The sequence below is a fragment of the Saimiri boliviensis genome, chromosome 11, assembly GCF_048565385.1.
Source record: "Saimiri boliviensis isolate mSaiBol1 chromosome 11, mSaiBol1.pri, whole genome shotgun sequence".
NCBI lineage: Eukaryota > Metazoa > Chordata > Mammalia > Primates > Cebidae > Saimiri > Saimiri boliviensis.
Genome location: NC_133459.1, coordinates 5,116,030 through 5,131,790, shown reverse-complemented (window position 1 = coordinate 5,131,790; position 15,761 = coordinate 5,116,030). Strand labels below are relative to the sequence as shown.

At 49.3% G+C, this 15,761-nt stretch overlaps 1 protein-coding gene across 2 annotated transcripts; it reads left to right on the top strand.

Annotated features, from left to right (window-relative positions):
- The first annotated feature begins 44 nt into the window (after nucleotides 1–44).
- On the top strand, nucleotides 45–15,744 carry ICMT (isoprenylcysteine carboxyl methyltransferase). Of its 2 annotated transcripts, none has more exons than XM_039474446.2 (5): nucleotides 45–354; nucleotides 1,093–1,181; nucleotides 2,384–2,553; nucleotides 3,897–4,114; nucleotides 12,672–15,744. In XM_039474446.2, the coding sequence occupies exons 1-5, from the start codon at nucleotides 160–162 to the stop codon at nucleotides 12,693–12,695; spliced, it is 696 nt and encodes a 231-aa protein (XP_039330380.1). In that variant the 5' UTR covers nucleotides 45–159; the 3' UTR covers nucleotides 12,696–15,744. The 2 variants fall into 2 exon arrangements, with proteins under 2 accessions (XP_039330380.1, XP_003939673.3); XM_003939624.4 differs by having other exon boundaries at nucleotides 47–354; nucleotides 12,376–15,744.
- Nucleotides 15,745–15,761: the final 17 nt, after the last annotated feature.

Here is a 15,761-nt window from a genome sequence, read left to right as displayed (position 1 = left end):
CCGGTTGACCGGAGTTCTCGCGAGAACTGGCAGGAGGCGCGCGGCTCCGGGCAGTTGCCCTTCCCAGGCCGGCGTCGGCGACGCAGTGCGCAGGCCCGGCCGGCGCGTTTCCCCGGGCTACAGCCGGCGCCGCCGCCCGCTCGTCCGCCGCCTTGCGCCATGGCGGGCTGCGCGGCGCGGGCTCCGCCGGGCTCTGAGGCGCGTCTCAGCCTCGCCACCTTCCTGCTAGGCGCCTCGGTGCTCGCGCTGCCGCTACTCACGCGCGCCGGCCTGCAGGGCCGCACCGGGCTGGCGCTCTACGTGGCCGGGCTCAACGCGCTGCTGCTGCTGCTCTATCGGCCGCCGCGCTACCAGGTGCAGGCCGGCGAGGGCCGGCGGGGCAGGTGGGGCGGGTGGGGTCCGCTCTACGCGGCGCGTGAGCACCTTTCTCCCCCGGCCCGCAGCGGCCTCCCACGCGCGCGCTTTTCATCCGCGAGTTCAGGTCGCAGGAGGGGACCCTGCCTCTCCGGGCTCGGGCGCCCTGCACCCGGGGTGTGGGTGTTAAATTGCAGCTCGTGCAGCTCAGCAAGTGCGCGTGGGGTGGGAGTGAGCGAGCCCGCGAGTGCCTTTATGTAACTTAAGGTGCGGAGACCTACCTGCTGCCCCGTCTCAGGTCAGAGGCCCCGCAGTGACGCGGGTGGGGCTGGGCGCACAGGCCCGGGTGCCCTGACCTCATAAACTAGGCTTAAGCTGTTTTCCTACAGCCCTGAAGAATAATCGCGAGTAATAATAATAATGGCAGCTAAAATTTAGGTAGCAGTTAGTCTTAAGTGTTTTTCGTAATTCTTTCCGCAGTCCTGAAAGGTAGGTACTGTTATCTCCTGGGTGTAGATGGGGAAACAGAGACCAGAGAGGTTAAATAATTTGCTGGGAGGCCACACAGCCAGAGAGGGGTGGGTGAAGAATTTGAACCCAGGTCGCCCGCTTCTCCCTCTCAACCTCAGCAAATCGGCCCTGTTTGCTTGCCTGTGGCCTGCCTATCCCAGGAAGGTCAGTAGCCCAGATCTGTACTCTGAGGACTGCGGGTGACAGCTTCTCTTGGGTCCCTTGCAGATAGCCATCCGAGCTTGTTTCCTGGGCTTTGTGTTCGGCTGCGGTGTGCTGCTAAGTTTTAGCCAGTCTTCTTGGACTCACTTTGGCTGGTAAGAAGTCCTTCGGGAATACCGGTTTTCAGGCGAGGGTGGACAGATCAGAGGGTCAGGAGTGGCATTTCCTCATCCCTGTCTCATCTGTGACCGGCAGAAGGCTGTTCAGGGTTCTCTGGACGTGAAGTCTCCTGGCTGCCCCCTAGTTGCTCACACTTCAGCCCTTGTGATTTCGTGCCTGTGGGTTGATTCTGTGTCAGGCAGAAACAGGTCTCCCTGGCACCCCCAAAGGTGGTGTCATCCGCAGCTGTGGTGACAGCATTCAGTAATGTGACCAGCCCTTCCCGGAAGGGGTGCAGGTCCTCGGTGGCGGGCAGGGGCAGGGCTCTGGCTTGTCTTCATAGGCCTTTTTCATCTCTAATTTCTATTAGGTCACATCTAGTGCATCCCCACAGCCATTGTAGGATTTTCCCCTACACTATGATTTCAGTCCCTTGAGCCTTCTAGTCTGACCTGGATATGAAACAGTGGCTTCAAGGTAAAAAGTTTTATCTCCTCTTATCAATATTTTGAGCCATCTAATCCTTCTTTGCTGGAATTATTTCAGTTTTGTTAAATTTTGTATCCAACATACATCACTCCTTTATGTTGTTATCTCTCTCTCTCATGTTTTTTTTTTTTTTTTGTGTGTAGTGTCATTTTTAAAGGATGGAAGGATCCATAATGCCTCTATGACCTGCGGGTTGGTTTTGCCTGTGACATTCAAAAACAGTGCCTTGACAGGCGAGGTGGCTCACGCCTGTCATCCCAGCACTTTGGGAGGCTGAGGCGGGCGGATCACGAGGTCAGGAGTTCAAGACTGGCCTGGCTAACATAGTGAAACTACATCTCTACTAAAAATACCAAAATTAGCCGGGCGTGGTGGCGGGCGCCTGTAGTCCTAGCTGCTTGGGAGGCTGAAGCAGGAGAATCACTTGAACCTGGGAGGCGGAGGTTGCAGTGAGCCAAGATCGCGCCACTGCACTCCAGCCTGGGTGACACAGCGAGACTCTGTCTCAAAAATCAAAACAAAACAAAAACAGTCTGTTACAAACTCCACTTTCCTAAAACCTGAGGTAGTAGATGCTGCACATGGGTGCCTGTGTCCACTCTCAGACAGGGCCTCATGGAATTAGGGACAGCTCAGGAGACCCACACCTGCACTGATGGCTAACTTGGTTCTCTTATCCCAACTTAACTCTCTTTTTATCTTTAAATAGGTACATGTGCTCCCTGTCATTGTTCCATTATTCTGAATACTTGGTGACAGCAGTCAATAATCCCAAAAGTCTGTCTTTGGATTCCTTTCTCCTGAATCACAGTCTGGAGTATACAGTTGCTGCTCTTTCTTCTTGGATAGAGTTCACACTTGAAAACATTTTTTGGCCAGGTTCGTGTGCCTTATGTTCCCCTCTGGAAGGGAGAAGGGTGGCTCCCATTCAGGTTGAGGACAGTGACATTGATTCACCTTTCAGGTCTAATCTCCCCCAAGTGATTTTCCTCAGACCTCTATCCTCACTAAGCTATTTATAAAGGATGAGCTCCGCTCGTGAATTCTGCTTCTGGATTTTGACTCGAGGACGTGTTGTCCTTTTGCTTTAAAGCTTGCATCACGTAGCTCACCATCTAATGGGAAGTCACAGCCTTGGGTAGTTGTGATTCTAATTTTACAGTCAGATATTTGCATCTATTCACTTTCTGTGACTTTAGACGTTTCATGTAAGAGTTTTATTAACAAGACCAGGTGCGGTGGCTCATGCCTGTAATTCCATCACTTTGGGGGGCCAAAGCAGGTGGATCACATGAGGTCAGGAATTCGAGACCAGCCTGACCACCATGGTGAAACCCAGTCTCTACTGAAAATACAAAGTTAGCTGGGCATGGTGGTGCATGCCTGTAATCTTAGCTACTTGGGAGGCTGAGGCAGGAGAATTGCTTGAACCCAGGAGGTGGAGGTTGCAGTGAGCTAAGATCATGCCATTGTATTCCAGCCTGGGCAATGAGAGAGAAACACCATCTCAAAAAAAAAAAAAAAAAAAAAAAAAAACGGCAGGTACAAGCACAGTAGTTCACACCTGTAATTCCAAAACTTTGGGAGGCCGAGGCAGGCGGATCATGATGTCAGGAGATTGAGATCATCCTGGCTAACATGGTGAAATGCCATCTCTACTTAAAAAGTACAAAAAATTAGTCAAGTATGGTGGTGGGTATCTGTAGTCCCAGCTACTTGGGAGGCTGAGGCAGAAGAATTGCTTGAACCAGGGAGGCGGAGGTTGAAGTGAGCCGAGATTGGGCCACTGCTCTCCAGCCTGGGTGACAGAGCAAGACTAAATTGAACATCCCATAGCCAATGAAATGAACTACATGTGGCTTTTAGGATTCAGGGTGGAAACCTTTGACCCGACCCTTCTTTGCTTCTCTTAGCTGTGCTTGTCCCCAAATGAAGGACGGAGCATGTGAACCAGAGATCCCATCAGCTGTAGCAGGAGAGCATCTCTTTACTATGATGCTGGCTTGTTGGCATTTTAAAGTAAACTGATGAACAGCACAACATAGAGGAATGTGTTTTCTTATCATGAAATTTTAATGTGATGACAAATGCTGATTGCCCATGAGCACATTTTCTGTTCTTCTCTATCTTCGGGAAAATAGGTTAATTTTCAGCAGTTCAAAGGGGAGCTCAGCAGGCCAGTGTTTCACTTCTCATTTGTCATCGATGTCTCTCTCCTGCAGAACTGAAGCAGATCACCTGGCTCAGCATCACGGGACTGCTGATGGTGGTCTTTGGAGAATGTCTGAGGAAGGCGGCCATGTTTACAGCTGGCTCCAATTTCAACCACGTGGTGCAGAATGAAAAATCAGATACCCATACTCTGGTGACCAGTGGAGTATACGCTTGGTTCCGGCATCCTTCTTACGTCGGGTGGTTTTACTGGAGTATTGGAACTCAGGTATGGTATCAAATATGACACCATTTTCCTTTTTTTTTTCCCTAACATTTTAAACATTGTGATATAATTCACATACCATGAAAGTCACCATTTCAAAGTATACAGTTAGTGGTTTTCATTGTATTCACGAGACTGTTGATCTCCTTTAAATAGGTACATGTTCTCCTTGGCATGTTTCAAGTGATAAAAAAAAAGTCAGGAGAACTAATATAGTCATTAATGGTTTTTATTACGTGCACAAAACCTGGGTACACAAACCCTTGGTGATTCTTGGTGCTGTCAGCTACCTGCTGTGTCCCTTCATCCTGTTTCTTTTTTTTTTTTTTTTTTTTTTTTGAGACGGAGTTTCGCTCTTGTTACCCAGGCTGGAGTGGTGCAATGGCGCGATCTCGGCTCACCGCAACCTCCGCCTCCTGGGTTCAGGCAATTCTCCTGCCTCAGCCTCCTGAGTAGCTGGGATTACAGGCACGTGCCACCATGCCCAGCTAATGTTTTGTATTTTTAGTAGAGACGGGGTTTCACCATGTTGACCAGGATGGTCTCGATCTCTCGACCTCGTGATCCACCCGCCTCGGCCTCCCAAAGTGCTGGGATTACAGGCTTGAGCCACCGCGCCTGGCCTCTTTTTTTTTTTTTTTTTTTTTTGAGACGGAGTTTCGCTCTCGTTACCCAGGCTGGAGTGCAATGGCGCGATCTCGGCTCACCGCAACCTCCGCCTCCTGGGTTCAGGCAATTCTCCTGCCTCAGCCTCCTGAGTAGCTGGGATTACAGGCACGCACTACCATGCCCAGCTAATTTTTTGTATTTTTAGTAGAGACGGGGTTTCACCATGTTGACCAGGATGGTCTCGATATCTTGATCTTGTGATCCACCCGCCTCCCAAAGTGCTGGGATTACAGGCTTGAGCCACCGCGCCCGGCCCCTTCATCCTGTTTCTACCTGTTTTTTTGTTTTTGTTTTTTTTTTTTGTTTGTTTTTTGTTTGTTTTTGTGATGGAGTCTCACTGTTGTCACCTAGGCTAGAGTGCAATGGCTTGGTCTCGGCTCACTGCAATGTCCGCCTCCCGGGTTCAAGCAATTCTTCTGCCTTAGCCTTCCAAGTAGTTGGAACTACAGGTGCATGCCACCACACCCGGTTAATTTCTGCATTTTTAGTAGAGACGGGGTTTCACTGTGTTGGCCACGCTGGTCTCGAACTCCTGATCTCATCAGGCTGTCTGCCTCAGCCTCCCAAAGTGCTGTGATTACAGGTGTGAGCCACTGTGCCTGGCTATTTGTTGTTGTTGTTGTTGTTTTGTTTTTTGTTTTGTTTTTATTTTTTGGTAGAGACAGGGTCTTACTGTGTTGTCCAGGCTGGTCTCAAACTCTTGGCCTTAAAGTGATCCTCCCACCTCAGCCTCCCAAAGTGCTAGCATTATAGGCATGAGCTGCTGTGCCTGTCCTCTTCTCTGCCCCTGCAACCTGTTAATAGATCTGAAGCACCCCAGAGGGGCTGAGGACTCTGGACAGAGATGGGGCTTAGGGAAGAGAATGCCCTTTACCACTCCTGTAGCAGCTTAGCTGGTTTTCATGAGAAATAGATATTAATGAGGCCAAGGTCATGCGTTAGTGAGCTGTGTAAGCTGTGGAGGTTTGTTCTGTCTCAGGCTGAAGAAAAAGAGTTTTTGTTTTTGGAGATGTAGTCTTGCTCTGTCACCCAGGCCAGAGTGCAGCAGTGTGATCTCAGCTCACTGCAACCTCTGTCTCCCAAGTAGCTGGGACTATAGGCAAGAACCACCATGCCTGACTAATTTTTTATTTTTATTTTTTATAGAGACAGGGTTTTGGAGTTGCCTAGGGTGATCTTGAACTCCTGAGCTCAAGCAATCTCCCCTCCTGGGCCTCTCAAAGTCCTGATGTTACAGGCTTTAGCCACTGTGCCTGGCTTTTTTGCGGGGATACAGAGTCTTACTCTGTCACCCAGGCTGGAGTGCAGTGGTTCAATCTTGGCTCACTGTAAACTTCGCCTCCCAGGTTCAAGCAATTCTCTGCCTCAGCCTCCCAAGTAGCTGGGTTAACAGGCAATATCACCACACCTGGCTACTTTTTTGTATTTTTGGTAGAGATGGGGTTTCACCATGTTGGCCAGGCTGGTCTTGAACTCCTGACCTCATAATCCACCTGCCTCAGCCTCCCAGAGTGCTGGGATTACCTGTGTGAGCCACCTCACCCAGCCCTTTTAAAAAAAGGCAGATCAGTTAGCCGGGTGTGGTAGCTCATACCTGTAATCCCTGCACTTTGGGAGGCGAGGTGGGTAGATCACTTGAGGTTAGGAGTTTGAAACTAGCCTAGCCAACGTGGCAAAACGCCGTCTCTACTAAAAATATATTTAGCCGGGCGCGGTGGCTCAAGCCTGTAATCCCAGCACTTTGGAGGCCGAGGTGGGTGGATCATGAGGTCAAGAGACTGAGACCATCCTGGTCAACATGGTGAAACCCCATCTCTACTAAAAATACAAAAAACATTAACTGGGCATGGTGGCACGTGCCTGTAATCCCAGCTACTCAGGAGGTTGAGGCAGGAGAATTGCCTGAACCCAGGAGGCGGAGGTTGCAGTGAGCTGAGATTGTGCCATTGCACTTGAGCCTGGGCAACGAGTGAAACTCCGTCTCAAAAAAAAAAAAAAAAATATATATATATATATATATACATATATATATATATGTATGTATATAAATTAGCTGGGCATGGTGGCACACACCTGTAATCCCAGCTACTCAGGAGTCTGAGACATGAGAATCGCTTGAACCCGAGAGGTGGAGGTTGCAGTGAGCTGAGATCCTGCCACGGCACTCCAGCCTGGGTGACAGGGCGAGACTCTGTCCCCCACCCACCAAAAAAAGAGATGGTTCTCCCTTTGTTGCCCATGCTGTTCTTGAACTCCTGGACTCAAGCGATCCTCCCACCTTGGCCTTCTAAATTGCTAGGATTAGGCCAGGTGTGGTGGCTCATGCTTATAATCCCAGCTAATTGAGAGACTGAGGCACAAGAATTGCTTGAACCTGGGAGGCAGAGGTTGCAGTGAGCTGAGATCACACCACTGCACTCCAGCCAGGGTGACACAGCAAGACTCTCGCTCAAAAAAAAAAAGAAAAGAAAAAGTGTTAGGATTATAGCCACTGCACCTGGCTATATTTCTTATGTTTCTTTTTATTATTATTATTATTATTATTTTTGAGACGAGTTTTGTTCTGTTGCAAGGCTGGAGTGTAGTGGCATGATCTCAGCTCACTGAAACCACTGCCTCTGGTGTTTAAGTGATTCTCCTCCGGAGTAGCTGGGATTACAGGTGTGCGCCACCACACCCAGCTAATTTTTTTTTTTTTTTTTTTTTTTGAGACGGAGTTTCGCTCTTGTTACTCAGGCTGGAGTGCAATGGCGCGATCTCGGCTGACCGCAATCTCCGCCTCCTGGGTTCAGGCAATTCTCCTGCCTCAGCTTCCTGAGTAGCTGGGATTACAGGCACGCGCCACCATGCCCAGCTAATGTTTTGTATTTTTAGTAGAGACAGGGTTTCACCATGTTGACCAGGATGGTCTCGATCTCTCGACCTCGTGATCCACCCGCCTCGGCCTCCCAAAGTGCTAGGATTACAGGCTTGAGCCACTGCGCCCGGCCTTAATTTTTTTTTTTTTTTTTGAGAGAGTTTTGCTCTTGTTGCCCAGGTTGGAGTGCAGTGGTGCAATCTTGGCTCACTGCAACCTCTGCCTCCCGGGTTCAGGCGATTCTCCTGCCTCAGCCTCCGGAGTAGCTGGGATTATAGACATGCGCCACCACGCCTGGATAATTTTGTATTTTTGGTAGAGACAGAGTTTCTTCATGTTGGTCAGGCTGATCTTGAACTCCCGACCTCAGATGATCCTCCTGCCTCAGCCTCCCAAAGTGCTGGTATTACAGGTGTGAACTACCACACCTGGCTAATTTTTGTATTTTTAGTAGATACAGGGTTTCACCATGTTGGTCAGGCTGGTCTCGAACTCTGAACCTCATGATCTGCCCACCTTGTCCTCCCAAAGTGCTGGGATTACAGGGATGAGCCACTGCGGCTGGCTATTGCTTTTTTAAAATTATTTTTTTGAGGCAGGGTCTATTACCCATGCTGGAGTGCAATGGCATGATTATGGCTTATCACAGCCTTGACCTCCTGGGCTCAAGTGATCCTCCCACCTTAGTCTCCTAAGTAGCTGCAACTGTAGGTACATGCCACCATGCCTGGCTAATTTTTTTTTTTTTTGAGACGGAGTCTCACTCTGTAACCCAGGCTGGAATGCAGTGGCACAATCTCTGCTCACTGCAAACTCCATCTCCTGGAGTTACAGAGCCTCAGTCTCCTGAGTAGCTAGATTACAGGCATGCACCACCACACCTGGCTAATTTTCTATTTTTAGTGGAGACGGGTTTCTCCATGTTGGTCAGGCTGGTCTTGAACTCCCAACCTCAGGTGATCCTCCTGCCTCGGCCTCCCAAAGTGCTGGGATTACAGGTATGAGCCACCGTGCCTGGCCAAAATTATTTATGTATTAAAGATGAGGTCTCAGCTAGGCATGGTGGCTCACACCTGTAATCTCAGCACTTTGGGAGGCTGAGGTAGGTGGGTCACCTGAGGTTGGGAGTTTGAGACCATCCTGACCAACATGGAGAAACCCTGTCTCTACTAAAAATACGAAAAATTAGCCAGGCGTGGTGGTGCACGCCTGTAATCCCAGCTACTTGGGAAGCTGAGGTAGGAGAATCACTTCAACCTGGTAGGCGGAGATTGCGGTGAGCTGGGATCATGTCGTTGCGCTCCAGCCTGGGCAACAAGAGTGAAACTGTCTCCAAAAAAGCCAAGATGAGATCTCACTGTGTTGCCCAGGCTAGTCTCAAACTCTTGGGCTCAAGTAGTCCTCCTGCTTCCTTCTCCTGAGTAGCTGGGACTATAAGTGTATACCACCACACCCAGTTAATTTTTTTTTTTTTTTTTTTTTTTGAGACAGAGTCTTGCTCTGTTGCCCAGGCTTGAGTGCAGTGGTGCGATCTGTAACCTCTGCCTCCCAGGTTCAAGCGATTGTCCTGCCTCAGTCTCCCGAGTAGCTGGGGCTACAGGCGCATACCACCACACCCAGCTAATTTTTTGTATTTTTAATAGAGACAGGGTTTCATTATGTTAGCCAGGATGGTCTTGGATCTCCTGACCTTGTGATCCGCCTGCCTCAGCCTCCAAAAGTCCTGGAATTACAGGCATGAGCCACCATGCCTGGCCACACCCAGCTAATTATTTATTTTTTTTATACATGGGGTCTTACGGTGTTGCCCAAGCAGATCTCGAACTCCTGGGCTCAAGCAGCCCTCTCACTGTAGCCTCCCAAAATGCTGGGATTACGGGTGTGATCTTCCATGCCTAGCACCAAGCCTTAGTTCTTGAAACTGTCTCTTGATTCTGTACTCTTGATTCTCGAAAAAGTTGGCCAAAGAATGTGAATAGATTTTGGAAAATTCAGAAAACTCTGAGTCTTTGGGCAAATCCAGAGATCTCTCAGGCGTCCCATCAGCAATGCATGGTCCTTGGTGACTCTCTGGTGACCCCTAATGGTATAGTTGGGGCAAATTATCACATAGCATTTACTTAAAATTTTTGTTTCTGAAAATGTAAAACTCCCACAATCACCTTCCCTGGGAACAAATTGGTTATGACTGAATAATGTAATTTGCTATAAATGCTTGCCTACTGTATACATGTGTGCTCTAGAACTACAGCGTTTTCCATTCCTTTTTGCCCTAGATTTTTTGGGGGTCAAAAATCATACACACACGTGCCCCAGCATGTCTTTCCTGGAATAAGACTTACCCTTACTGTGTACAAAACACCATTTTCTATCTTACTATTTGTAATGCTCTTCATGATGCTCTAAATGGTTTCATGGCTCAGTAACAGAAATCCTGCTATAGGGGGTCCCCAGCAAGCTATGCCAGATGTGAGGGCACAGGCCCTGGAGTCACTGACTGGGCCAGTCCTGATTCTGCCATTCACTGCTTGGCCTCCCTTTCCTCTTATGTTAAAGTGGGAGTCGCTAGACATGGTGGCACATGCCTGTAGTCCTCCCTACTTGGGAAGCTGAGGCAGGAGGGTGGCTTGGGCCAAGAGTTCAAGTCCAGCCTGGGCAATATGGACAGTGAGACCCTGTCTTTTTTTTTTTTTTTTTTTTGAGACGGAGTATCGCTCTTGCTACCCAGGCTGGAGTGCAATGGCGTGATCTCGGCTCACCGCAACCTCCGCCTCCTGGGTTCAGGCAATTCTCCTGCCTCAGCCTCCTGAGTAGCTGGGATTATAGGCACGCGCCACCACGCCCAGCTAATTTTTTTGGATTTTTTTGGTAGAGACGAGGTTTCACCATGTTGACCAGGATGGTCTCGATCTCTTGACCTCGTGATCCACCCGCCTCGGCCTCCCAAAGTGCTGGGATTACAGGCTTGAGCCACCGCGCCCGGCCTGTGAGACCCTGTCTTTAAAAAATAAATAAATAAAAATTTAAAAAGGCAAAGTGGGGATAGTAGTGTATCCTCAAAGGTTTGCCATGAGAGTTGAACAGTGTAATGATTGTAAACGGCTCAGCAGCGCTGGGAGCACAGTGAGTGCTGAATAAGAAGGTGTGAGAAGTCGGGACGTGGGCCTGGCTCTCCAGGTGGCTGTACTGGCACCTCAAATGTATGTTTAGAAAGCATAAATAAAATGTATATTGGGGAAGATGCATGTCCATAGGGGATCAGTGGGCAGGAGTAGGTGAGGGGTTCCCTGAGAAGCTGGAGAATGCTTTTGACCTTGAAGGACTGTTTTGTTTTGTTTTGAGAGGGAGTTTCACTCTGTTGCCCAGGCTGGAGTGCAGTGGCATTCTCAGCTCACTGCAACCTCTGGCTCCTGGGTTCAGGCAATTCTCCTGCCTCAGCCTCCCAAGTAGTTGGGATTACAGGCCACCACACCCGGCTAATGTTTCTATTTTTAGTAGAGACGGTGTTTTGCCTTGTTAGCTAGACTGGTCTGAAACTCCTGACCTCAGGCGATCCTCCCACCTTAGCCTCCCAAAATGTTGGGATTACAGGCGTGAGCCCCTGCACCCAGCCAGGATGTTCTTAAAAGTAGAAGAAAGGGCTAGGAGTTCAAGTTCAGCTGGGCCACATAGTGAAGCCCTATCTCTACAAAAAATTAAAGAAATTAACCAGGCATAGTGGCTCATTCTGTAGTTGTAGCTACATGGGAGGCTGAGGCAGGAGGATGGCTTGAGCCTGGGAGGTCAAGGCTGCAGTGAGCCATGATCGTGCCACTGTACCCTAGCCTGGTGACAGAGCAAGACCTTGTCTCAAAAACAAAAAAAGTGGACGAACAACTGGTTGTGATGACTCACACTTGTAACCTCAGCACTTAGGGAGGCCGAGGCAGGAGGGTCACTTGAGTTTAGGAGTTTGCGATGAGCCTGGACAACATGGTGAAAACCTGTCTTTACAAAAAAATACAACTAGCCGGCCTTGGTGTCACATGCCCGTAGTCCCAGCTACTTGGGAGGCTGAAGCGGGAGGATCACTTGAGCCCGAAAGGTTAAGGCTGCAGTGAGCCATGATCACGCCACTGCACTCCACACGGCAGAGTGAGACCCTGTCTTGGGGGGAAAAAGAGAGAGAGGTAAGAGGCAAACTGGGCGCTGCATGGGGAAGACGGGAGACTGGGGAAGCGGGCAAAGTGCTGCTTTTCTGGGCTTGGAAACCCAGACTCAGGAGGTGGGGTTCAGGTGCTGGAGCTGAGCACGGAGGTGATCTGCTGGAAGGCGCTTTTCAGAAGCTCAGTTGGGTGCCCTGTATCTTGTGCTAAGGCAGAGGCCTGGACAGCTGTGGTGTAAGCAAATGTGTTTGTGTATGAGGGGTCCTGGGCAGGAAGGCAACGTGCACAGGACCCCATGTTGGGGAGCTCACACCAGGAGGTGGGGGCATTGCTGTCTCCCCAAGCTGAGGGTTGAAATCCCAGAGGTTGATCTTGTGATTTTCAGATTTGTCTCATGTAAGACGACAACCGAAAAGCACGTAAGAAAGGCCTGCAGCACTGGGCGCTTAGGTGACAGTACTGCTCCCAGAGACCCTGACAGTCTCAGGAGGGCACGGGCAAAAAGATCCTCTGGTATTAGAGAGAGGTGCCCGCCAAAGCACAAGGTGTCATCCCGTGGTCACCCTGATGACCCCGGTGTCTCCCTCTGTCAGGTGATGCTGTGTAACCCCATCTGTGGCATCGGGTATGCCCTGACAGTGTGGCGATTCTTCCGTGATCGAATAGAAGAAGAAGAAATCTCACTCATTCACTTTTTTGGAGAGGAGTACCTGGAGTATAAGAAGAGGGTGCCCACGGGCCTGCCTTTCATAAAGGGGGTCAAGGTGGACCTGTGATGGGCAGTGACTCTGGTGACCTTGGGGCCTGCGACCCTGTGCAGCCTGGGACAAAACTGTTTCCGGTTGGCCGCTGCGACATGGATTTCCTTAATTGTTTTATATGTCACTAGTCACTCTTCTGGAATGTCTCTTGAGACCAAGCGGTCAGAAGGCCTGAGGACCCAGGCCCCACTGGAGCAGCCTGTCCTTGTGCTGAATCAAGGTGGAACGTGGGTGAAATACCAGTAAGAGGCAAATCACAGCAATATTCCACAGCGCCCTCCAGAGTGACCTGGGGAGAACCGAGGCCACACGCCACTGCCCCCGAGGCCAGAGTGTAAGTAAAGGATAGCCAGGACTCCCTGGGAGAGACGGACTCTGTCCTCAGCAACACTTCCACAGCAGAAAGGGGTAGCGGGTACCCTGCTTGTCAGCATTAAAAATGCATTTACAACCTTTCATTTAACCGAAAAACAAACCGCTTTAACCTCTTTATTTCTGTCCCCACTGCATGAACATCTAGACAGTTTTAAAGATACTTCCTCCTAGGATGCTTTGGCCCTTCATCTATTTAATCGTAGCTACATATCTATTTTTTATAAATAGCAGTACACCTTCCAAGGGGACTCGCTTGGTGTTCCTAGCTCAACTTTTATCCTGCAGCAAGTAAGCCTAGATACCTCCACACGACTTGGCCGAGTGGGTTTGTGTGACCATGGCCCCGGCCAGCTTTCCTGGGGGTCCTGGCTCCTGTCGTCAGTGACAGGCAGCTCAAAGGAGCGTCAGTTTCTCTTGATCCAAGAAGTGCTTACCAAATGCCTGCTGTGTGCACAGCGTTAAACACTGGGAAGTGCTGCTCTCCGTTTTTTGGGGATTTGATTCTCATTTTACCATAGCTTATGTTCTCAATTTCAATGTAAATCTCAGAACTCTTGTTTTCTGTGTTCTGTTCTCAAAATTACATTGTCCCTCATGTCATTTCAAACTGTTTTCCAAAGGGGTTTAAGCATATACAACGACAAATCCAAGCAGATTGACTCTCAAAAATAATCTTCAATAGTGCAAATAGTCCCAGCCAAGATTCAGTCAATATGTTTGTTTTGCAAGTTTGGGAGAGCAGTTGGCTTTGAGTCACACATCGAAGCTTTAAGAGGTGAGACGCTGGCTTCATTCTGGACAAGACAGGAACTTGGCCTCAGTGTGAGATCCTGCCACGCGGTGTTGCGGTGGCCTGATGAAGTGTGAATGTGAAGGCGGCGGCGGCGCGGGTCCAGAGCACCACTCTGTCGCCCCACCACGCAGCTTGTGAGGAGCCACTAAACCTTTCCGTGCCTAGACCTCCCCATCTGTGGAATGGGGTCAATACCACCTACCTCACAGGGATGTTGTGAGGACTGAGAATAACAATGTCAAATGTTTTTAATGCTCAGATGCAGGGGTGACATCACTGAAATCTGTACTGTAAAAAGCTACACAGACATGGGCAGACATTTGGTTCATTGTGCCAGATACCTAAAATGTATGTTCAGAAAAGCATTTTATCAACTAAGAAATACGACTTATTTCTAGATTTCATGGCTTAATGAATTTTTTCATTGTTATATATACCAAAGAGGCTTACGGGTTCATTGATTACTAGTGTGACACCTGCTGGTTTGAAAATCAGACAGACTTGCCCATTGGCCCTCAAAACAGGCGTGCGGTGGGACTCTAGCCGAGGCGGTGGCCGAGCCATCAGTAGAATCTCTCTGGAGTCAAGGATCCCCGGTGGGACATCGACTGGCACTTGCTCTGTTTGGGAACTTGAGTTGAATTGGTTCTAAAGTTGTCCTTTAGACCATGCCTAGGGCAGCAAATTCCACTTCCGAGAACTGCAAACTGGGAGAGGATGGCAGCCTGCCCCAGCTCTTTGAGGGAAAGTTCTTTCCCCCGTATCTAAGTGGCATGGGGCTACTTGTTGATAAGTCTGGGGCAGCTGTTGGCAGCCCCTGGCCTTGTGGATGGTAAGACTGATAGTGTTGGCATTTAATACCATCCTCCATCTGCCAGAGGCCAGAAAGCCCACCTTCACGCCAGGCCCATCAGCTGGAAGGAACCCAGGAGGCAGGTCTTACGGTTTCACAGTGAAATGCTGCCCAACACTAGGGGAAACGTGACATCGTAGCCTGCTTTAAAGAGGAATTCCAGGGGTGGGGATGGTGAGAGAACATTTCCACCCTCCTTACAATCCCAGGGCAGGAGTCAGCAATTGCTTAGGGATAAAAGATGAACTCCCTGAGGGCAGGATTTGGTAAGTGATTGACTTCTTTTTACTTCCATGATCTGGAGATTATTTTTAGCTTTATAAATTCAGCAGTGGCAGGGCCTGCGGCAGAGAATCAGGTTAATGAGGTAAAGGCTTTTCTGGGTATTTGCTGCAAGGCCACATCACCAATTTTCTCATTTAAAAAGCTGTCAAGAGATTTATTTTTCCATTGCAGGTTTTAAAGTAGAGATTCTTAAATGGAAAATAGGTACTGCCCAGCACAAAGCTACTTGGAAAGAGCATAAAGTGAAGCCTTTCGTGAGGGCTTGCAGGCTGCTGCTGAGTGGCAGTTTACAGAAGAGGTCGCGGGGTGAGCCTCTTAGCAGGACAGAAAACAAGGCAGTGGCCCACCTGCCACCCCTTTGCTGGTGAGAGCTGCTCCTTAAGCCTAAAAAGTAGGCTTTACTCATCCCTTCTGTTTCTATACCAACCTGGGGGGTTGATTCGATGGGGAAAACTCCTGAACTAGGAAGTTCAGGCTTAGTAAGATCTTGGCCACGGCTGGCTGCTAGCAGTCCCCTCACGACAGGCACAGCACACCACTGTCCTTTCGCTGCACTTTCTTCCTGCCTTAGGTAGTTGGGCTTGCCCACCATAGTTTGCTTTTGTAGTGGTTTGGCAAGGTTTGAAGATCTTGACCTCTCTGTCGTGGTGGGAAGTGCTTATTCTCTGGGTGCCTGCTGCAGAAGACATGGCACCTGCCATGGGTTTGGAAGACCCGGCCATCTGCAGTAGAGGCGATGTATCCCATTGCAAAGAGAGGAACTTAATGGAGTAATTATTCTACTCTTCTTTTTACATACAGAAATGTTTATTTAAATATTCTAAATTGGATTTTCTTTCACAGATACTGATTATTCTTTCCAGTTCTTAAATAAATAAAACTGCACTTGATTTCACTCTGAGCCGTGGTGTG

Coding starts and splice junctions, on each gene's coding strand:
- ICMT (XM_003939624.4), top strand. CDS start 160: ATGGCGGGCTGCGCGGCGCGGGCTCCGCCGGGCTCTGAGGCGCGTCTC. Junction 2,554..3,896: donor TGAAAACATTTTTTGGCCAG/GTTCGTGTGCCT, acceptor TCTCTCCTGCAG/AACTGAAGCAGATCACCTGG. Junction 4,115..12,375: donor ACTGGAGTATTGGAACTCAG/GTATGGTATCAA, acceptor TCCCTCTGTCAG/GTGATGCTGTGTAACCCCAT.